We start from the raw sequence: 22,017 nt of genomic DNA on the forward strand, positions 1-22,017 counted from the left end.
AAATAGTCCCAGTAGCTACAGTAACGTACGTAGCAGGATATGGCTGTCTGGTAGATGATGATGAAGAAAAGACCAAGAGAAGGAAGGGGGAGGAAGAGGTGATTAGAAAGAAAAGATGCAGCATAGGAAGGGAAATTCATACGACAGGTGGTTTTATGTTCTAAAGACGCCTGCAGAGGAAAAAAAAGCTCATCACCAAACGTAGAAAATGGTGTTTTTTTTGAGTGTTTGAAGAGAAAGCTGACATAAACCATCACTGTCTATGCTTAATGTCTCGCTGAGGCTAAGAAGCGTTTATGTTTTATATAACAAAGAGGCATTTGAGATCAATTTGAAACCACTGATTTTTTTTTTTTTTTTTGCTCACATTTGAATAATTACTTTGAATGATAATATGATTTCTTTGTTAACTCTCAAAACTGTATGTAGGTTTGATGGAGAAAGGAAGGTTTATACGCTGGCAGGCAGACAGACGGGAGCACATACTGAGCAGCTACAGAGCTGGTCTAAATAAATAGACAGCTCAGGCTAATAATGGATTGAGAATTTGATTAGAGACGGAGAGATAAAGAGACATGATAGCTCTATCATTAATGCTGTCTGTCCGCAAACCCTAATTATAACTAAACGCACTGCCCTCTTTATCCCTCGCTCCCCCCGTTACTAACCCCACACAATGCTTGACAATCCGAACAAAGCTTCCCCGAGGCCCCTAATCTAATAGAGCAGTCTCTACAAGACACACACACACACACATAGACACACCAACAGAGAGGGTAGGACAGAGTCAGGAGGGATAGACGAGGGAGTGATGGAGAAAAAAGAGGGGGAGTCAGATAAAGGAGATGAATTGGATGCTGAGTGAGGAATGACACAGAGAGGGAGCTTTTCTTTTCTCCAAGGGCTGTTGGTGTGATGTGTATCATGAGGGAGCTCTGGCGGGACTTCATTGTTCCCTTCTTTGTGTGTGTGTGTGTGTGTGTGTCCATCTGCTGCGGACCCCTTTAGGGCTCAGCCTGTTTTATCGAGACTCTGGTCTGTGTGAGGGTGCCCGCTCTGACCCTGCAGTAGAGTTAACACTCCTGAAGCAGGGTATTGATTTTGGGGGGCTGGTGAGCACAGAGGAAAGGCAGAGAATGGTGCAGAGCTGAGGAAGACAGGCAGCACAATAGACGTAAACGCAGGCAGTCATAAGGAGGTAATGTTCAAATGAACCCAGACGGATGACCAATCACTGACCTCGCTGCGTGTGTCGCCGTCCTCTGTCAGCCTGCGAACATCTTTGGTGGCCCTGTTTGTTAGGTTGATGTCTGCATGCTGTTGTGCTTTCACCGCTGTTTTTTCATCGTCAGGGAAGCAGATACAGTTAGTTTTTTTGCCAGATCATTGTGGGAAAAGGTTCACCAGTAATAAAAGGAAGAAGATGCATTTGTTTGCCGAAGCAAGAGGATACAGTTAGAGAAGTTAGAAAAGGTGCATTCATGTTGCGGTGCAGCTCTTGGCACTGCAGAGCACACAGTTTTAATTGACCACCTCACGCTGTGTTGGCATCAAGAACACAGTACAGTACTGTAATTGGTTCAGCTCATACCTCCACACGGAATCCCCTCCGTCACTTTTGGCCTATTGCTCCACCTTTGTTTTCATCTGAAAACCCAGTATTTCTTGTCAGCGTGTCAGTCGTGACATATATTTACTTCTGCCTGAGCAGTAGTTATTATGTGTGACAAATGAACCGTATGCGGCTCTCAAGGAAAACCTCACTAACATTAAATGCTGCAAACTGACTCAGAATGGCGTGTGTGGCAAAAGCCGGACGGAGGAGAATATGTGACATTCTTGAGTTATTTTGCCGATAACGGTTGATGTCTTTTACCAGCCTGACTCCGCCTTTTCATGTATACTGAACTGAAAACAGTACGAAAACAATATCCTTAAGGTTTTACCTCGTTAACTTCATTGACTGTTGTAAATATGTGCTGATTCTGAATTTCAAACAAGTTGGCACAGGAGCAACTGAAGACTGGGAAAGTTGTGGAATGTTCCAAAAACACCTGTTTGGAACAGGTGATAGTGTCATGATTGGGTATGAAAGGGGCATCCTCGAAAGACACAGTCATTCACAAGCGAGGATGGAGGGAGGTTCACCACTTTGTGAACACATGACTGTACAAAGGATGCTGCCTGATTGCATTCTGTTCATATTTATGTTTTACAGTGTCCCACTTTTTTGGAATCGGGGTTGCAGACAGTAAGTTAAAATTGGCAAAGCATCTTTTTTGACCCTATCATTCCTGAAATCGGACGTTTATCTTTGTTCCATATTAACCCAGGATCAAAGATATGGGGCACATTAGACATTTCCATGTTGTGGCCTGTCGTCTGCCACAGCAGTCAGTGTCAGTGAGTGCTCTTATATAATGCTGCCATCTATCAGAGGGAGACGAGAAAACTAAAGAGACAGCCTGTCAGAGACTCCAGGCTGCAGCCGTGCCCACACACACACACACACACACACACACACACACACACACACACACACACACACACACACTGTGTTTTCTATCAGCCCCCTCTCTTCAATATGCTCCTCCCTCTCCTGTCCTGCCCAGTTAACTTAAACTACCAGGACAGGGCCCTTGAGTCCTGTGTGGACCAATCAGAATCCAGCAAAGGTCAAGGCCAGGCACATTTAAGAAGTACTATTCATCATTTTAAATCATCCCCTTAATTTTTTATGCAGCCAGTGGATGTTTTGCAGAATAATTGCATGTTTTAAGTGGGTGAAAGAGCAAAGCCTTTTAAGAATGCAAAGCCAGCCAATCAGTATCTAACAATCCTTTTTAGCCTAATGGATGTCAAACTCACTGACTAAATAATAACCGAATGTCTGTGTAATCTTTTAATTCAAGAAAGAATACAACAAACATAGCAGTCAATGGTTTTCCTAGACAGCAGTGACAAACTTGCCCTTTAATGCAGGGTGCAGGATACAGACATCAGGAGACGAGACTTGGTTTGCTGAAGTGAGCGTGAGACTCCAGCGTCTCTCCTGGGGAACACGCAGGAGACAGAGCGTAGAGTTACTAAGGGTGGGGTCATTCGCAGAGTATGTGAATGCGGTGGAGCACTGAGCTCAGCGTCGTTCTGCTTCAGTAAAGATCGTCCCCAGCCTGATTTCTGTCTGCCGTAGCGCTCATTAACTTCAGATCAAAGATTCTTGGTCAGAGAAATGTGTGAAGAAGTAACTTCTAACTGTCTGTTAACAGAACTTTCCTCTCTCTTTTTCCCAGTGGAGCTCGACACGGAGCATGCACAGAGAGTCCCTGGGGCTGAACAGGGAGGGGTCCCAACCCCCCAGGTCAAGCTGAAAGAGAGGCAGAAATTCTTTGAGGAGGCCTTCCAGCAGGACATGGAGCAGTACCTGTCGACTGGCTACCTGCAGATCGCGGAGAGGAGAGGTGAGGAGGTGGAGCGCTGAGGTCAGAAGTTCCTCACAGATCATTGTCACGCTCTTTGATTAGATTTAAACAGCTTGAAATTCAGCAATTCTTGTGGTCTGAGGCCTGCGAAGGAAAAAAGGAAAATGTTGCGGTTGAGATTATGGTGTCTGTAACTCATTCGAGGGTGAATGCAAAGCCATCCAGCATTCAAATGAATTAATTCCAGCGCCCTGATACCATCAGCCGAAACCTTCACACTTCAGCTGCATATCACAAGATTGAGCCATAATGGCTTTCTGCAGCGAGGCTCCACACTCTTGAGTGCCTGTCGCTAAACACACAAGTAGAGCCATTACTTTGAAAAATGCCACTGCACCATATAAATGTAGTCTTCCACTGGGATTGTAATAGAATCCGGCTGCAGTTTACCCCATGTGTTACTGCCAAAAGCCTCTGCTAAAATACCCAAAGGATGTGCTGAAATGAGGGACTGCATGAGATTTGCACCATGCGCTGAAAGATGAACTGGACTCTGCTGGCCCAGAGTCTGTAATGTGGTTTTTCTTCTTCTTTTACTCATCTATCCTGCTCCCTTAATCCTCTGGAAATGGCTTATTAGAGAGGATTGTGGAGCAGTTTGGAAGGAGGAGAGGTGGAGCGAGAGGAAGGAGACTCAAGCAGAGCAGAGGGAGAGAATGTGAGGGACTTACGCTTTCGCTGCCAATCAAACCAGCTTTTTTTTTTTTTTTCCTTTCACCTCTGTGACAAAAACAATCACCAAGAGCCAGGTTTGAGGTGCAGAATGAAATATTCACAGCTCATTATCCGAAGACTGTTCAGGAAAAAAACGATGTTTACGTTAAGACTTCACACTTTAAATGATGTGATACACAGCACAAAGGCAAGCATGTGGGCTGCTCGGCGAAAATCCGGATTAGAATCAGCCAGCAGTAATTGCTATAAGAATATTTGTAATCAGTTAGAGAGGAGGCTCACATCATAACAGTGGAGATGCATCTGAAAAATAAGGCTACGGCGTGTGAGAGCTGAAGAAGATGAAGCGCTGTGGTTCATTATCCATCACGCAGCTCCAAGTCCCCACAGCAGGGCGGCGCCACTGCAGAGCAAAGATACAGCTGGGTAGATAGAGGGGGGGGGTGGGGGGAGACAGGGAGAGAGAGAGAGAGAGAGAGAGAGAGAGAGAGAGAGAGAGAGAGAGACTGAAAGAAGATAGTTAAGTAAAAGAGAACGAGCAGCGGATGTCATAAGCCACTGAGCCATCAAAAGCCAGTCTCAAGGGTCTTACACACACGTGCATGCACGCACACACACACACACACACACACATGCGCGTGCACACACACTCTCTGCCTTCTCACTGCAGGCAAAAACAGTCCTTCCCAGCAGGGAAACCTTTTAGGCAAGGTCACAGCAGGGCTAAGAGAAGAACATGTTAGAGGCAGTCACATGGAAATGATGCTCTCCACACACTGCTCTCTGGACCAGGACTTTCACAACGTAGCCACAGTGTGTATTCGTGTGTGTGTGTGTGTGTGTGTGTGTGTGTGTGTGTGTGTGTGTGTGTGTGTGTGTGTGTGTGTATTCGTATTCGTGTGTGTGCACGCTTGCACATTTGTTTATTTTCGTTCATGTGCTGGAAAGGCAGCTCCATTTGGGGCTGAAAACCAAATCAGCATCCTCCATACTATGTTTTATGAGGCTGAATAGCTGCTGTGTGGTGGTAATTGCGTAGCTGACAGGCGAGATATGGAAATGCACGTGAGAAGAGGCTGCATACTGAGAATTCATTAGCGAGCATTAGACCCTGGTTCCTCCATAAGATGTGTCACAGAAAGCAGCACTGCTGTCTCCACGGAGAAAGAGAGGGAGCAGAACGGTTATATTACTGGATTTGTGAATCAAATGTGTGCGCGGGAGTGATTTCACACATGTGTGTGCATTTAAATAATACACAGCATCTCCATTTGTGTGTGTGTGTGTGTGTGTGTGTGTGTGTGTGTGTGTGTTCAGTTCATCTGGTTTTGTGTGTTTATACATTACAGTCACTTTGTGTAAATTACATTCAGATGAACTTCGAAAGTTGAGTGATCTGAAAATGTGTGTGTGTGTGTGTGTGTGTGTGTGTGTGTGTGTGTGTGATCTTTTGTACGTGTGTTGCTATTTAAAGGACGGGGAGACTTTTGGGGCATTCTCGATGGGAAATAACATCCCCCTTCTTTCTCTCTCTTCACTCTTCTCTCCCTCCCTGTGCCGCCCTCCTCTGCTCTCCTCATTTCCTTGAGGTACGGTAGCCAATGGCATCCTCTCTCACTGCTGCGCGCCGACCAATCATCTCCCTTGTTCCTCTCATGCTCGCAACTCTGCCCCCCCTAATTCCCCACTCCCTCCATCCCCACAGTGCACTGACTGGCTGTTTGTGCTGCATGCAGTACATCATGATGGGGGGGGGGGGTTGTACCCCTGCAAGGTGGTGAATCCAGGACAATAGTAGTTAGCGTGTTAGCTGGTGTGTAGGAAGTTTCCAATGACTTTGTTGTGTACTGCTTATTAAAGGTAGTTCGCCAGTTTTATGGCTGGTTCAGCCACATTCATGTAGAACATCAACACAAATATCAAACAAAAGAAGACACTGGTTCAGAGCTGATTCACCCATTTCTCTTTGCTAAACCTCCACTCTGCTGCCCCCACTGAATGCCAAAAAAGTCATGTGGACAATGTAAAATCAACCACAGTACAATTAACATTATGTCTGAATTATGTATTGTATTGTTGCTGATTCTAAGTCCTGATCTTACTTAAAGGGACAGTTCACCCCAAAATCAAAAATACATGTTTACATGCTTTACGTGCTGTTTCTCCATCTTGCTTGTTATGGTGGGAACTTTCTACCGAACTACACCAACCGTATAACTGCACATTCATCTAGTCCTGGACGAGAGGCTCTGACTCTAGTCTGACATTGCTAGCTTGCAGAGATTAGTTTACACCTGACCGAGGTTAGCTAACGTCACAGCTCAGCCGAGGAGGACACATTAATGTTTACTTCCCGAGCTGTCACGAGCCTCTCGTTCCCTCTCCACGGTGATACGGTTGGTGGGGAATAGTTCCGACATGAAACTGCTCACAAAAATATCTGTGGATCATCTTGACTAACTGGGACATGATTTCTGGAAAGAGACGTTGCTTGTTGAGTTTTTCAGATGGGTCTTTTTGGCGCTTTGAGCACCGCAAGCCGAGTGCCATCTAGTTCCATTCTATTTGACAGAAGGCAGACATGTCTACAGCCGATATCTCCACAACTCTGCAACTCACACCAAAACAAGCAAGATGGGTAAATAGTACTACAAATAAGAGGGAAAATGGATTTTAGGTTTTGCTGTGGACTGGCCCTTTAATGTGCCTTCAGTGGACTGGTTCTGGGTGCATTGCATCGTGTGGCCAGGTCAATGCGGCCAGCTCTGAAATAAACATGTGGGTACCATCAGGATTAGCATCACTCACTTCTTAAGGTTGATCCCAATGATGTTTGGATTCTCTTTCAGGAGGCTCTTTGCTTCTGAAATCTGTCCACTTAAAGGACAGGCTCACTGAAAACAATCCTCACATGCCCATCTGTACATCACAGAGTTATCATTCACTCCTCTCCATGCCGGCTGTGAAAATCTCTCTTCCTCATACTCTGTCGCTGTAGCTGATGGAGTTCAGAGTCTTCATCCTCTGCAAAAACGTATTTAAAGTTTTAGCCAAAGTTCATATGAAGCTTCGGCAGTCAAAGTCTAATCTTTTTATTATGAAATTCCCTCTTTGTGTTCGTAGCAGCTCAGCAAGGAAGCACTTGTCTAGAGAAACAAAGAGGGAATTTTGCACTGAAATGATATTAACTTCACTATTTCAGACTGCTGAAGCCTCATTTTCGCTTTATCTGAGCTGATTGCAGCAGGGAGGGATCTTCTCATGGCCTCTATGAATATCAGGAAGTATTATAGCGACCAAGTACTCTTTAAATGTACATGTGGGCATGCGAGCATGAAGATAGACTTATGAACCTCTCCTCTCATGGTGCTGTTGGTGTTGCTTGTCGCCTTCATACACAGCTTCCTGCTGCCAATCCATTATTTGTTGTAATGCTTTGGATCATACGGTAAACAAACTGTTATCCATTTCAAATGCCATCCAGCTTGAATGTGCCCATTTGCTTCTGCTTGGCAAATTTTGGTACAAAAAAACCTTGACGCGCCTCTCTTCCTGGACTCAGCCCCTTGCTGCTGCCCTGAACGCCTCAGTCCTGTGTGAGGCTAATATCTCGCTGTCCCATGTCCTGTCCAGAGCCAATAGGAAGCATGTCGTCCATGGAGGTGAACGTGGACATGTTGGAGCAGATGGATCTGATGGACATGTCTGACCACGAAGCCCTGGATGTGTTTCTGCACTCTGGGGGGGAGGACAACAGCGCTGCCTCGCCCGTCACGGGTACGTATCTAACTGAATTCATTTAAACTCCAATAATGACACTTCATCACAGGAAATAACTTCCTACAGCGAATCCACAAGAAAGAGCCAGCTGAAGCAGAAATATGTCACTCAAAAGATTGACAGGAACTTTGTTTAGGCATGATGCACCAACCCCATCTGTCCACATCTGCCTGGGAAAACTCGTGTCACAGTAAACAACCTACAGCATCCAACTGACAGCTCGTCTTCATCTAAAAATAATTTGATGCAAGCGAGTCTCTGCTACGTTTTATATATGTCTGTGGGCGACTGAGCGAAACCCAAGTTTAAACAAAACCTGTGAAGTAATTCCAACAGCTAGAACGCAGCTGTGGGTCCATGATAGCAAATAAAGAACGAATAATAGAATTGTTTGGGCTTTATTTTGAAAAGAAAAGGGTTCAGGACCTCAGTGACGAGGGTGGATGTGATGGTGCCACTGCAGCATTACTTATCCACCTACCTACCGCCCTCCCAACCTGCCTCCGTCTCTTTTCCCCCAGGTCCAGATGTGGAGTCCTTCACCACAGAGATCAGTCTCCAGGTTCCCACCCAGGCCGAGCTACGCCACAAGCTTTCTTCCCTTTCATCCACCTGCACCGACTCAGCCAGCCAGGACACGGAGGCCGGGGAGGAGGATGACGAGGAGGAGGAGGAGGACACCGAGCAAGGAGGAGGCGTCGGGGGATCGGGCGGAGGAGGAGGAAGGAGGAGAAGGCCCCCCGTGGTGGTGGCCCTGGATGAAGAGGAGGTGCACCCGGATACGGCGCTGGTGGACAGGGTGGAGCAGGAGGAGCAGAGCAGCAAAGACTGTGAGGAGAGCAGGCCGAAGGTTTGAGGAGAGATGGACCGGATTCAAACACACACACACACACACACACACACACACACACACACACACAGGATATATAACAATATTGGCTTCCTCCTCAAAATCCTTTCATACTAAAGGAAACGTATGAAAGCAAACACACTGAGGTTGCACTAACTGCCACATGACCTTGCCTTAAAAGACCACTGATGTGAATTTCGACTCTTAATTGAATCCTGTAAAATAGCTTTGAGTTCCCTTTAGCATAATAGCGTCGAATGGCTTAACATGCACATAAATAGTTTGACATTATTCAGAGATTGCTCTAATATTCCGTTTGTGTTGAGACCAGGAGAGGCCTGATGACTGAAGTAGACACTAAAATCATCCATGTGTCCCTCTCTGCAGGTCTGTGTTTTCATACACCTTAGCATTCACTATGAGCATTAACCTACGTGCTGGAGAGTTTTTCCCAGGTTTTGACACATCTGTTGTCTGATATTTCTATTTATTTTCATTTAAAAACTCAACAGCAGTTTCTCTTTGCAGAAACAAATTATAATAATCAATAATTCTGCCCTCAGTCACAGAAACATTTCTCCGATCTCTCGGCAAGTGACTCCATTTATCTCTCATAATCTGGGTTAGTTGACCCTTTAATACAGCAAACGCTAAATAATTGGCACAAAGCACTTGACAGATGACCTGCAGTGGGGCACATGCATGAATTTGTCACGACTTGGCGGATAAGCTGAACCATGAAAGATTGTTGCATTTCTTTAAGTGGTTTTATGATCTAGATCTGCAATATTTTAAATGTAAAGTGCTGATTAGATAATACTTTAGTGCCATTGGCTTTGTTGAACACAGCGTAACAGCTGGCAGTCACCTGGCAGTGGGTTATGTAATACATAGTACAGTATGGCTGACAGACTGGTGAGTTCAGGTATCAGTGATTTCACACACACACACGCACACACACACAGACACAGGAGAGTCACCCATTGCCATTCCCTTGACCAATAATATTTGGGTGAGCTTCTCTTTTTGAACGAGGACCAAATCTCTGTTTGGACTGTGTGCTATGCACTGGACATCACCCCGAAGGTTTAACTGTATCCAGATTTCTTTTTTTTTTTTTTTTTTTTGTACAGACATGTTGACATTCGTGCGATGTGACAGCGTTACTCCTTCCTTACTTTTCCCCTGCCTACAATTTCTGACTTGTTGGTAATAAATGTTTCTCCCCCAGCATTGTTTAATTTTCATCTAAGCATTTCAGGAGCACGTTAAAGAGGGAAATGTGAGCAGGATTTAGGGTTTGAGCACGTTAACGGTCCCCGTGCGCCCGCTCTTGATTTACAGGCCTGCCTGAGCGCTTTACAAATGGAAAGCTGACACAGTGAGGGAACGGACAGAGAGCGTTCAGCAGGGGAGGAATCGGCTTTGAAATACAGAGGTTTTCTCCTGGGAGACTAAATTTAGCGTGAATATATTCGTTTCCTAACTGAAAAATAAGGCGAGGCAACACTGGCCTTATGCTGAGAGAGAATGGCATCTGAAGGCCGCTGCTGCTGCTGCTGCTCAGTGTGTGGAAGCAGATAATGTCACAGAATGACCTTTGCATTTGTACTGTCGTGAATTTGCCCAAAATTACACCAGACCTCTTCTTTTCGCCTCACTTACCTTGAGTGGCATCTATATAACAATGCAGCTTGTTCATTTGCTCTCTGATTTCTGCCTCTAGTGTGCTCACAGCATTAAAAAATGAAATCTATCTAAACGTCTCACTTGCTTTCAATCTGCAGGCCTCACTGTCAAAGTTTTAATTTCAACCCAGAGTCCAAAGTGGCCTTCAGATTGCTTGTTTTGTCCGAACACCAGCCTAAAACCCCCAAAATATTTATTTACTGACTATGAAAGAAAACTCACATTTGAGAAGGAACCAGTCTTTAAAATGGCTCAAATGATTAATAGCTAAGTGAGAAGAGGATTTCGCAATCTGGGTGAAATGGCCCTTCAGTGAGTCGAGTCTAAATTATGTATTATGTTTCTTCTCCAAGTCACATCTGCACAAAAAGAGACACAAGCAGGTTGGAAAGAAATGACAGTGAATTGTCGGTAAGTTTTTATTAAACCTTAAGTACAAACTGCAAAAGTAAAAAACTGTCAATATAACCAACATGAGACTCTCTTTCCGAGTGGAGGGAAAGGCCGAGACGCGGCACTAATAAATTAAGTCACCAGAGACCCCACCGTGAGCAAGTAGTTTATACTGTAGAAAATGGAAGAAACAAACAAACAAAGAACTGAAAAACAAACAAAAAAAAATCCCATCAGAATAAAATATATTGTAAGGCCATAAAAACTTGACAACCACTTTTTATTATGTTGAAAACACCCGACTTGGTATTTTATTAAATAGTCCTAAAACAGTTCAGTCTTCTGCGAGGGACGACAACCAACAAACTGGATTATAGGATTTTTCCTTGACAGTCACCACTGGCAAGCTCAGTGCAACATGAGTAGCTACTACATTTTTGTTGAATTTTCAGTAATGAAAATGTAAAAACCCATTTTTTTTTTGTGAACATATCTTTTTTTTCCCTTTTCTTTAAAAAAGTAAAGCTAAACAAACAAAACTAGGTTGGGGGGCAGTCGTTGGCTACTCAATATCTTCTTTCTTAGTGATATAAGCAGCACTTAAAATTTTTATACACGTTTACCAGAGCAACCCTGTAAGCATCAAACTCACATGGATGAAGAAAGGGAAATGTAAGGCTTTTTCTTCATCAAGCACTCTCCTCTGGAACTTTTCTCTCCTCTCTAGTCCTTCCTTCCTTTCTTTCTTCCTTAACCCCAGAAAAAGGCTCAAGTATTTAAAGAAATTTACAGGATTATGTACAAAAAAAGTCGATGTTTTGTTTGTGTTGGACTTTTTCCTCTCTAAAAAAAAATAAAAAATCAAAAAAAAAAATCACTCATAATATATCTGGAAAGGGAAAAAAATGCAAAAGCCATAAAAACAAAAAAGGACAATTTTCAAAAACAAAAACTTGGATTTGATATTTCACATTTTACACTCTTTGACTAGTGGCTCTACTTGAGATAACACATCAGATCAACAAAAGTAAAAAACACAAAATAATAATAATAATATAATATAATAATTAATGTTTACTGGTACAGATGAAACAAGAGGACTGGAAGAATGGAATGTTAACACGATTGCACATCTAGAACCAGAAAAGCCTGAAAGCTTTTCTGCCCTGTGGGGCGGGGGCGCATGAGCTAGCTGTTAGCCGACAGCAGGCGCTAACCCCCAGATTTAAATTTTGTGTTGTTATACAGTAATTATAACCAACAGCACCAATAAAATGGATCTCCCCGCTAAGTTTCAGGCACGGTTTTCACTTGCTAGCGAAGGAGGGATCCCTCCATACTACCAGGAAGTGAGGTGAGCGATGACCTTTCACAGGTCAAGCAGCTGTAGCTCTGCCCCCTCTCACATCCACCAACGAACAGAAACATCCACAATGACAAAAAAAATAAAATAAAATAAAATACACAGAAGACTTCTTGCAAAAAAAAAAAAAAAAACTAGCAAAAAACAAAGCTAAAATTCAAAATAGAACTTGAAAAAGCATAGCCAACCAACAATTAACCAACATCGTCTGTCTTTCAAGTTTTTACCTCGCGTCGCCACCCTCCCTTTTTAAAAACAAAAACGATGCAGGAGCTGCATCAAGAAAGAATAAAATCAATAAAAAAAAAGGACTCCTCTTCCTCAAACCAAGGACAGGGAGAAACTTTGGGTAACTACTTGATCTCATTTTCATTTCAGAAAACCGGGGAGGAAAAAAAAAAAAAGGCCGCCTTTTCATTTGTCCCATGTTCACAGCTGAGTGACGCATGATGAGAAGGGATGGGGTTCAGTCTCAGGGGCGAGATGAGGGCAGGAAACAGTGATGCAAGAAGAAGGTAACAAATGTAACCCATTTCAGTTAAGGGAGGATGGGTGGTGGAGGTAAAGGGTAGAACAGGGCCCATCAAGTCTTCTCGTGAACGTTACACTTAATGCTCGTACTGCTGCGAAGGACGACTTCAGGACGAGGGGGGAATCTAAAATCACCCAGAATAAAAACAAATTCTTCTTTCACACTAGTGCAAAAAAGACATCTTCCTTTTCTTTTTTTTCTAAACAAGCCTGTCATTCTAAGGGGGGAGGTGAATATCTTTTGGAGGGGGGGGCTGAGGTCAGGTGAGGGGATTTTCAAAGCTCAAAAACAATCGATCTTAAATATCAGGTGGTGGAGGAGGGACTGATAGTGACCCTGCTTAATGTGGAAAACAAACGAATAAAGAACAGGGGAGTCGGGGAGGGTCGGGACAGGACGTGGGCGCAGCGCCCCCGGCGGTGATGTCGAGGTGTCCCCCTCAGGACACAGCAGCGGCCTTGGGTATGTGGCTGGAGGACAGGCGTGCCAGGGACACCTCCACGGTGGCGCGCTTTCGGGGGCCTCGCTTAGCCGGCGATGCTTTGGAGCCGTGGCAGGGGTCCCCCACACCTCCTCCACTGACGATGACTCCTCCGCCGCCGCCGCCGCCACCTCCGTTCTTTAACAAGGCCCGGCCACACACCTGGTTCACCAAACTGTTGATTTGCTCCTGATTGGAAGTTACAGAAAAACCTAGATTAAAAAATGATTCGACAAAGCCCATTTTTCATCTTCCACGTTGTCTTGCATCACTTTGTTCATCTATAACTTATTCACACACAGCAGGAGTTACAGCACTGACACAAGAAATTACAGAAGATGAGCAACTATCTCCCTGCTGGAGGAGTGGAAGCCTGGCTGACGTCGCCCCCGTGTGGACGGAGAGAGAACTGACCGACAGCAGAGACGACAGGGCTGCAGCTCACCTCATCGTATCGGTACATCATCTTAAGGCCTCTGCAGGACTTGTGCTTCTCCACATAGCGCAGTGCACACTCCAGACAGAAGACCACGTTGTCAGTCTCCTGAACCACCTGCACAAACAGAAACCCAGACGTTAGCAGGAAGCTGAGACAGCGAGAAACCCAATAAATCATTTAAAGGTCTTTCACTCTGACTGCATTATGCCACTAGTGAGTTTGCAGTTTCGGCATCTTGGTTTAGATACTTCTGAAATATTGAGCCATAAGTACAGAATGTAATCTGTGTGTTTCTTTCAGGGCCTAATCCAAAATAACAGCCACCAAACTGGAAAATTATAGCTCCTCTTGCATGATTGATGATGAAAATAAACATTTATGACACTGACATCCTATAGACCGTGTGTGTTATTGTGTGTGATCCCACACATGTCTCCAAACTAGCCCCATACATTATACCCGTCGTGTGTGACGCCCTCACCATGGACAGGTAGCAGAGATGCTGACAGATCTGGCAGCGTCTCTCTGAGGACTCCAGTGCCAACCATTTCCCGCGGGGCTTCTTGCGTCCCTCACCGGGCCCCAGGCTGCCGTCATGGGTGCCGTAGCGGGCAGAGGAGAGCAAGCCTGCCTTGTAAAGTTCCTGCCGTTGGCGCATCTCTATGTTCCTATTGGACAAGAAAGATGCTCATGAAGTGAGATGAGGTGGAGTGTTTTTAGTTGGAGAGTCAGACATCCTCTAATGAAAAACACCAGTATTTTGCACAGTCCAGCAGTTATTAAGATCAAACAAGCCGGATCCTACCTGAGGTCTTTGAGTAGGGCGGAGATGGTGGTGAGGAGAAGGCCATTGTCCCTCTTGGATTCGGCTGTGGCGATCTGGTACAGTAGCTTCTCCATGGAGAAGGGTTTGGCTATACGACGACACTTCAGGTCCTGAACACAAAATTATTATTCAATCACGAGTCTCACTAAAAATCAAAAACTGTCTTCGATGGGATTCGTCTTGTCAGAGGTTTAAACACATCCAGACACACATCTAAAGTCGGTGAAGTGAGAGTAAAGCGAGGCGGATGATGTGCTCCAACGATGCTGACAGCATCCTTCAGCATGTCAGACTGAAACTGTTCGCAGTGTAACCACAGACTCTGCACGCTCAGATTAATGGTTCTTGTCCTCTGCTGTTTATCATTCTTAAGTAAAAAAAAAAAAGTCCATTCGCAAGAAAATGTTTCAGGCAGTGCAGCACAACACAACAGTGTGTCGTATGAATGTCATATTACCCTTGAGAGCCGTCTCTGCTGTGGCTATGAATACGATGGCATTGCAGAAGGTGTACGTACTTCCATCACCATAATGCCCATAATGACACTAAGGAGCATTTTCTTCTCTTCTATTACGGCTATAATGAGGTCCAGTGGTCCAAAGGCTCGCTCATGATCGCGAAAGAAAAAATTTAAATACACCCCCCGGGGAGACTTGCAGCTACAATTACTCCTTAAAGTTCAGCACGCCGGCTGATTAGAGAATCTAGCTCCAGGTTCTAAGTTCATTTATCCATTTCAGTTTCATCACATAAATCAGAGCTTTAACTGCCAGCGTCCACAGGGGGCCAGTGTTGTGAGGCATTACAAAGCAGGAGCAAATTAGCACACACGTCATGTCCAATGTGTGACACGCAGACATAAAATGACATTTTATATTTCATATTTACAGACAATATTTTCATCCGTTGCTTGTTTTCCACATACACACGTGGAATTCTTAATTTATCATGGCCCTTGTGCGGCTCTGCTCAACCAGATTCACGTGCTGACCTTTGCGGCCTGGTAACCCAGGTTCATCCAGTGCGGTGTGGCAAAGTGCACCGTCTCTGACACGCTGTAGCCACAGCACACTTTAGCGACAAAGGCACCGGGGTAGCAGACCACAAACTGGCCGCTCCGCTGGACCGTGCGGTAAACCTTGATGCCTTCGCGGCACAGCACCTCTGGAGAGATCTGGAAGGTCGAGAGAGGGAGAGAAAGCGTTTCTGAACCTTTCTGTGAACACCTCTAAAATCTGCACATGCCAAAGAAGGATGGTTCTTAGGTGGCGATGTATTTAACACTGACCATGATGTTCTTCTCCAACATTTCTAGTCCTGGGGTGCCATTGGCCTGAAGCAGTGTATGGACCACCTTGTCCAGCTTAGCCTTCTCCTCAGCAGGGACAGAATACCTGTGGGAGGACAGATATCAAGTTTTTTTTCCTGCTTATTTTAACGTATGTTTAAAACATGAGACGAAGAAAACAGCCCTGTGCGTACTTACCAAATGCAATCAGCACCAGTGTGTAAGTAATCAATATATGGAAGGCGGTTTTGGTCTCGAGACCAGCATGAGGTAGAAAAGACCATGCCAATGTTAAGCCAGGGAATGGTCACCCCTGAGGAGACAGAGGGGTTTAAAGAGAGAGAGAAACAAGGTCATAGGTTATTACTAACTACATGGTAACAACAGCATGGAGTCTGAAGAGATGCTGTCATTTACGTCCTCTATATACACTTTCTTGTGCAGCTAAGTCTGTCTTTGACTTTGCTATTGAGCAGCTGCAGCCTTCACATGTCCTCACCAGGCACAGCACCCAGATGCCTCAGAATGGATCCAGAGTTATTGGGGAGGACAGTGAGGTTCCATCCATGTCTGAGGAAAAGATAAGAGGAAAATTGTCATTTCTGCACTTTGTTTCCACAATACAGTGTCAAGATTACCCCTCCAGCACTCATACAAGCAGCTGTCCGGTTAACAGGTGAAGACAGAAGTGTTGTGACACAGGCAGAATATTCTGTGCGAACTTCAAAGTGTGCTGTGAGGCCTACGAGCGACTTACTTTGAAAATGGCTCTGACTTTCCTGTGGGGAAACCACTGCCATGTGTACTGGTGTCCACCTTCCCACAATGCACCGCCACGTGGCTGTCTCTCTGCTCCACGATCCTCCAGTATTCTTGCTGCAAGAACAGAAGGGAAGGAGAGCAGATCGGTGGAAGGACGCACAAAGCAGGGAATAACATGCGCTTTAAGACTTTGAGCTACTGTAGACAACGCAGTTTACGAGTGGGACAATCAAGATGTTAGCACGCTAACCTCAACATCAGCAGCCCCTGGTTCCTTGTTAAAGCACATGGTCATGGTGTTCCGGGCTATCCTGAAGAAGTTAGTCAAAGACACCGATTTCCCCTGCAACAAAGAGCCATCACACACATGTATTAGACCATATTTATGGCCTTGGGGTCATGAAAAAACAACTGCAGCGAACTGAGATCAGAGCGTGAATAAAACATGAGCACAGAAAATATGGCTGCACATCAATGAACTGCAAGTCCTCTGCTTCCCACCACATGTTTGTATGAGTTAAAGAGTGACAGGGAAGGCGTTGTGAATGCATGCACTGTATCAGCTGTGCATGTTTATGTATGTGTCTCTATAAGGCTCCATGTCTGCCTTTCCCCTGGACCAGACCCTCTGTCCCATCCTGGTGACCATAAATCTAACAGATGTGCGGATCCTGCTGCTGAATGACGACTTGTGGATTCCTCACAGTGACAGTTTGTCTTTCCTTTTTCTTTTTAGGCGTCCCGATGTTTTCAAAAAGTGACCATATTACAAATTTCTGTTATTACAATGGCTATAGGGTCGGAAAATAACTCAGTTAAATAATACAGCATAGTAGAGGCCTTGTAAGCACTGACAGGATGTTCTTTAGGCGACTCAGTAGCAGCACTTATCCCGAGCCTTTCCTGGCGTAATTAGAGTTAATTATACCCTTGACATGCACTTTGTTCACTTGATAGAAAAAGTGAAATATAACCTCCTCTTGGGGGGCGCTGGTGATGAAAAATGCATACAAATCTGAGCTGCGGAGAAAAGTGATGGGTCATATTTAGACAAGCCTGTCCTGTCCGGATGGTGACAGCCATTCACATGTCCCAGAGCTGAATTGCACTTCTATAATTCAGAGGTCTTTGCTCTGTACTGGGTCAAGTCTGTTGACAGTATCTCGGTTCTTCAGCGGGAGGTCAGAGGAGGGATTTAGTTACCGAAGGAAGTGGAAGGGGAAAAAAATAATAAAATGGGATCTACACTCGAGATGGGTGGAGTATTGTGCAGAGTGTGTGTGTGTGTGAGAGAGAGAGCCGATGGAGCAAACTTATCTTAATTACGGAAATAATTACCGCTTCACCGCATCAAGATGCTGTGGCAACAAATGTGCAGACAAGCTCTTTGCAAATAAGTATCATACATCAACAATAAGTGCACTGTTTTTTTTTTTTTTAACAAGTGTTTGCACAAGTGGATCTCTGCATACACCCCCCCGAGCCTTTGCATTGATTGATTGGAGCGTTGATGCATTGGGGCTGGGCAGAGGGATTGACAAGAGTACTGGAATGATAGACAAAGGGATTGTCGGCGAGAGGAACGGGGATTTGGGGACATAGCTAAGAGCAAGGGCATGAGCTGAAGGAGAGAGGCCGTGGGGAGAGGGCTGGATTAAAGGAGCTGAGGGGTGGAGAGAGCCGGAGAAGGCGGGGTTTGAAGGGGGCGGGACAGGGGTGAGGGGAAGGGCTGTTTCGGGGGCTGCCTTCTCTCTGACCTACATTTCATCCAGCCAGAGTCAACACAGCTGCCAGCAGGCTGGAGAGGTGGGAATGTATCGAACTTGCATACACACACACACATGAGCAGGACGACTGACCACCTTTCCACACCCACACACACACACACGCACACAGCTGCACAGAAATATCTAACAAAACCACCAAAGTGCAAAAAACTGCCGTCCCTCGCTCTCACACCAGAAACCAGGTCTTAACAATGCAGCTACAAGACACATCTGCATGTAAACAGGTGTGCAAAACCACAAACTATGAGAGCTGACAGCATGGTAATGTTACCAAGAGCACTGATTAAGAATTCCATCAGGCACCAACATCCTGGCATTAACATTCTCCTGCGTGAGTCCCAGTCATAGCATGTTGTGACAATTTATAGCACGGCTTGGCTCCTCCTGGAGACAGAGTGCATATTTTGTCACTTAAGAACTGGCACAGCGATATCGACACACTCGAATTTCAGCGGTGGCACTACGAAGGTTGTGGGCTGTTTACACCTCATGTGTGACATTTGTCTTCATTCAGACAGTAGTGAGATGGCAGACATCTGGCTGAGCGATAATGAGGCCTTTGAAGGCGGCTCAGGCGCTGACACCACGTTACAAAAGGTCTCACATTGAGCATGTAAACAAGACAAAGTGCGGATCATTTCTGATTTTGGTTCGGGCTTGTTAAGTTGAGGGAATAAAACCTGATAACGGATGCCACCATGCTCATTAACAAAAATCAAACAAACTACCACAGTCGGCTCTGACATGTCACATCTCGTGTACATTTGCTGCCTTACATTTTAAATAAAAGTAGAAGGAGGTTTGTGGGGCGGTTTTGTGATGACTCATCTTTGCACAGACAAAAATCAAAGGCAACTACGATCAGATCAGGAGGCAGGCAGGCCAGCGAGGAGGCAACATCCAGAGATGTTCCTGTGCTTTAGTGCTGCCGCTGATGCAAAGATGGCTGACTGTAAACTTCAATAGACGATAATAATGAACAGCTGTGAACAGTAATGACTTGTGATCATAAAACCTCTTTTACAATGAAAACAATAATGAAAAGAAACAATGCACTTCTGTGCGTCTTGTCTGAACGTGTGGCATAAACAGCAAAGGTCTTCTTCGTCCTCACCTTGTTAATACATTTGTGCTGATCACTGAGAACGCCACTGTCCTCCTCCTCCTGCTGCTGCTGCTGCGGCTGCTGCTGCTGCTGCTGCTGCGGCTGCTCCTCCCCATGCTGCCTGTCCTCCTTGCCTTGTTTTTCCTGAGCGAAGAGCCGGCGCCGGCCCGCTTTGACCTGAGCCTCCAGCTCCTTCAGACGGTGATACACTCCATTGGTGCGGTGGTGCCCTGTCGCCCCTCCCACTATCCCACCCACCAGCCCGTTCTTGGGCTCATAGCGTGGCAGCACCAGCGCGCTTGGTGCTGAGGAGTCCGAGAGACCCTCCAGAGGGCCCCGGCGCGACTCCAGGTTCTTTTTCTCCTGCAGCACCTCGGCCTGCAGTCGGAGGCGCTCCTCGGCGCTGAGCGAGTCATAGGAGAGGATGTACTGGAGGTAAGCCTCCTGCAGCTTGGCCAGCCGGTCCTGCGCTGACTTAGGGATGCGCAGAAGATCGGCCAGCTTGGTCCACTTCTTCAGGTCCATCACCTGCTGCATGCCGCCCATGTCATTGATGAGCTGGAAAAAACGTGACAGGTCCACTTCACAGCCACCTGTGCAGAGCAGAAGGACAAAGAGATGGTTAATTAAGGGGAAACATGAGGAATGAGCTTAGTGTGGCTAAAACTAAACATTTCCAATAGGACTCCACTTTGAAACCAATTTAAAACCAATCGAAGGAAACATTTGTCATCTTCAATAACAGAAATGTCATGCACCCAGGACTGCTCTGTGTGCACAGAGACGTTGTCCATTTTCACTTGTCTAAACTCAGGTTTTGAGAAATAAAACACAGAAAATCAAATCAAATCAAGAAGACTGCCAACTTGGAGCATCTGCTCCTTTGGCTAAACATGCCATTTCGTTCAGGCCAGTTCATTTTATTTGAAACGGCCAATTGAGCTATCACCTTTCGAAATGATCTGAACCATCATTGTGCCAAACACTGATACAAATTCGGTTAATGTAGAACTGATCTGCTGGGCACAGTAAAGGAAGTCATTTGGAAGCAGGGTATCCTGGCTGGCTGAAGCCGCTCCACTGTGGCTCGCTGGCTGCCAGGTCTCTCTGGCTAACAGTCGCATGCTGACTGTACTCACACTGGTTTGATCTGAATGCAGCTGCATGCAAAAGCAGCAAACACAGCACAGCACATGAACAACACGGTGCAAAAATAAAAATAAAATTCAACAGTCACGTGTGTGCATGCAAGGAGTGCATACACATGCAAACAGGAGGGCTATTTAAAGGGTCATAAAATGCTGATGTCATTGTGAGAAACGGAAGGTGACAGGACAATCAAAGGGAAATACTGTTTTTGTGGCCCGTCAGGACCGTTCTCAGGTTGTTCCTCATTGTTATAGTTGTCCATAAACAGGAAGATAAAATCGAGTGGAATGCAACTGAAGCTTTCAGAGCACCACTGATACCAATGGAAAGAGCAATATTTGTGATGCTTGCTCGCTGGCTGCTTTTGTCACAGCTTTATAAAGCCCAGCATGAGTGGCAAGAACACGGTTTCAAGACTGCAGGACACCGAGAAGGAAAACAGCACCACTTGTGCATTATCTTCCTTTGATGGACTGTATCTAGTTTATCACTTTCTTATCTTATTCAAGGAAAGCTGTGAAAGAAAAACAACCCTGAGTGTAGACAGGGCTGGAGGAGGCCTCGGCTTGGAAAGGGGTGTCTGGATTTCATTGACTCCTGTAAAATTGATAGCTCTGGTCCTCTGTGGCAGTCTGCAGGAAGAAACCTGTGGCTTATTCTTTCTAATTCAATCAATTGTTCACTAAGGCCAGGCTCAGACTACAGGAGTTTTGGGCCGATTTATCCCTTATTCACCCCTCCAGACAGCTGGACAATCAGTGCCTTGGTCGGTACAGACGTTCGCACAGATTATCTGGTGATGTGAGGGGTTTACAGATCCGGCCGTAAGCCTCCCAAACTGCTCGCAGACTCATCAGGGCCGGCCTAACAACTGCAAACATGTTTGATATTGAGGAGTTCAAGTCTGGATGATTACAAGTACTTTCCAAACAGAAGCGCAACAGCCAATGAGAGAGACAAGTCATTAGCCCCGGAGCAGCTGACGGTGTTGCCAAGCAACAGTCAATATTCTAGCCCTTGAGGCTAACGTTAGCTGGCATGCTACCGTTGACAGTTATTGAAACTGGCAGTTAAAATCTCACCTCCAGTTCTCGCTGAGAATAGACAACCCTGCACTGCAAAGCATTACTACAGCAAGCTGTTGCACCACGTCAGTCTCCATTTTGTTCGCATCTGCTTCCTCAAGAGACCACGTGAGAGAGATCACGTGAGGTGGTGCATTGCTCCCTCTGGCATGATAATATTACTAATATCCTGTAGTGTGTGATGCGCCACTATTTTCAAATCTTGTAGCATGAGCATGTTTGAGATTGAGAGATCTGTGAGGTTTCTCCTTACGTGCATGATGCAACCTGAGAAAACCTGAGAAAACTCCAGTCATCTGAGTCTGGCTTCATTTCCCTCGTGTACATCCAC

The 22,017-nt window shown here is 45.5% G+C and overlaps 2 protein-coding genes across 3 annotated transcripts in view; one reads left to right on the top strand and one right to left on the bottom strand.

Annotated features, from left to right (window-relative positions):
- The window catches only part of dtnbp1b (dystrobrevin binding protein 1b), a 54,551-nt gene extending 44,008 nt beyond the window's left edge, over nucleotides 1-10,543 (top strand). For both annotated transcript variants that reach the window (XM_076755185.1, XM_076755186.1), the window contains exons 2-4: nucleotides 3,294-3,461; nucleotides 7,800-7,934; nucleotides 8,459-10,543. In XM_076755185.1, coding sequence (XP_076611300.1) covers nucleotides 3,294-3,461; nucleotides 7,800-7,934; nucleotides 8,459-8,793 — 638 coding nt within the window. In that variant the 3' untranslated portion in view covers nucleotides 8,794-10,543. The remainder of the gene's footprint in view (nucleotides 1-3,293; nucleotides 3,462-7,799; nucleotides 7,935-8,458) is intronic.
- Nucleotides 10,544-12,963: 2,420 nt separating this feature from the next.
- Nucleotides 12,964-22,017, bottom strand: part of jarid2b (jumonji and AT-rich interaction domain containing 2b) — a 102,868-nt gene continuing 93,814 nt past the window's right edge. The window contains exons 8-18 of the mRNA XM_076755182.1: nucleotides 19,462-20,045; nucleotides 16,811-16,903; nucleotides 16,556-16,674; nucleotides 16,298-16,368; nucleotides 15,997-16,111; nucleotides 15,799-15,904; nucleotides 15,502-15,684; nucleotides 14,490-14,620; nucleotides 14,166-14,352; nucleotides 13,691-13,798; nucleotides 12,964-13,434 (exon numbers count right to left, since the gene is read on the bottom strand). Of these exons, the coding sequence (XP_076611297.1) occupies nucleotides 13,204-13,434; nucleotides 13,691-13,798; nucleotides 14,166-14,352; nucleotides 14,490-14,620; nucleotides 15,502-15,684; nucleotides 15,799-15,904; nucleotides 15,997-16,111; nucleotides 16,298-16,368; nucleotides 16,556-16,674; nucleotides 16,811-16,903; nucleotides 19,462-20,045 (1,928 nt within the window). The 3' untranslated portion in view covers nucleotides 12,964-13,203. The remainder of the gene's footprint in view (nucleotides 13,435-13,690; nucleotides 13,799-14,165; nucleotides 14,353-14,489; nucleotides 14,621-15,501; nucleotides 15,685-15,798; nucleotides 15,905-15,996; nucleotides 16,112-16,297; nucleotides 16,369-16,555; nucleotides 16,675-16,810; nucleotides 16,904-19,461; nucleotides 20,046-22,017) is intronic.

Source organism: Chaetodon auriga, chromosome 17, assembly GCF_051107435.1.
Source record: "Chaetodon auriga isolate fChaAug3 chromosome 17, fChaAug3.hap1, whole genome shotgun sequence".
NCBI lineage: Eukaryota > Metazoa > Chordata > Actinopteri > Chaetodontiformes > Chaetodontidae > Chaetodon > Chaetodon auriga.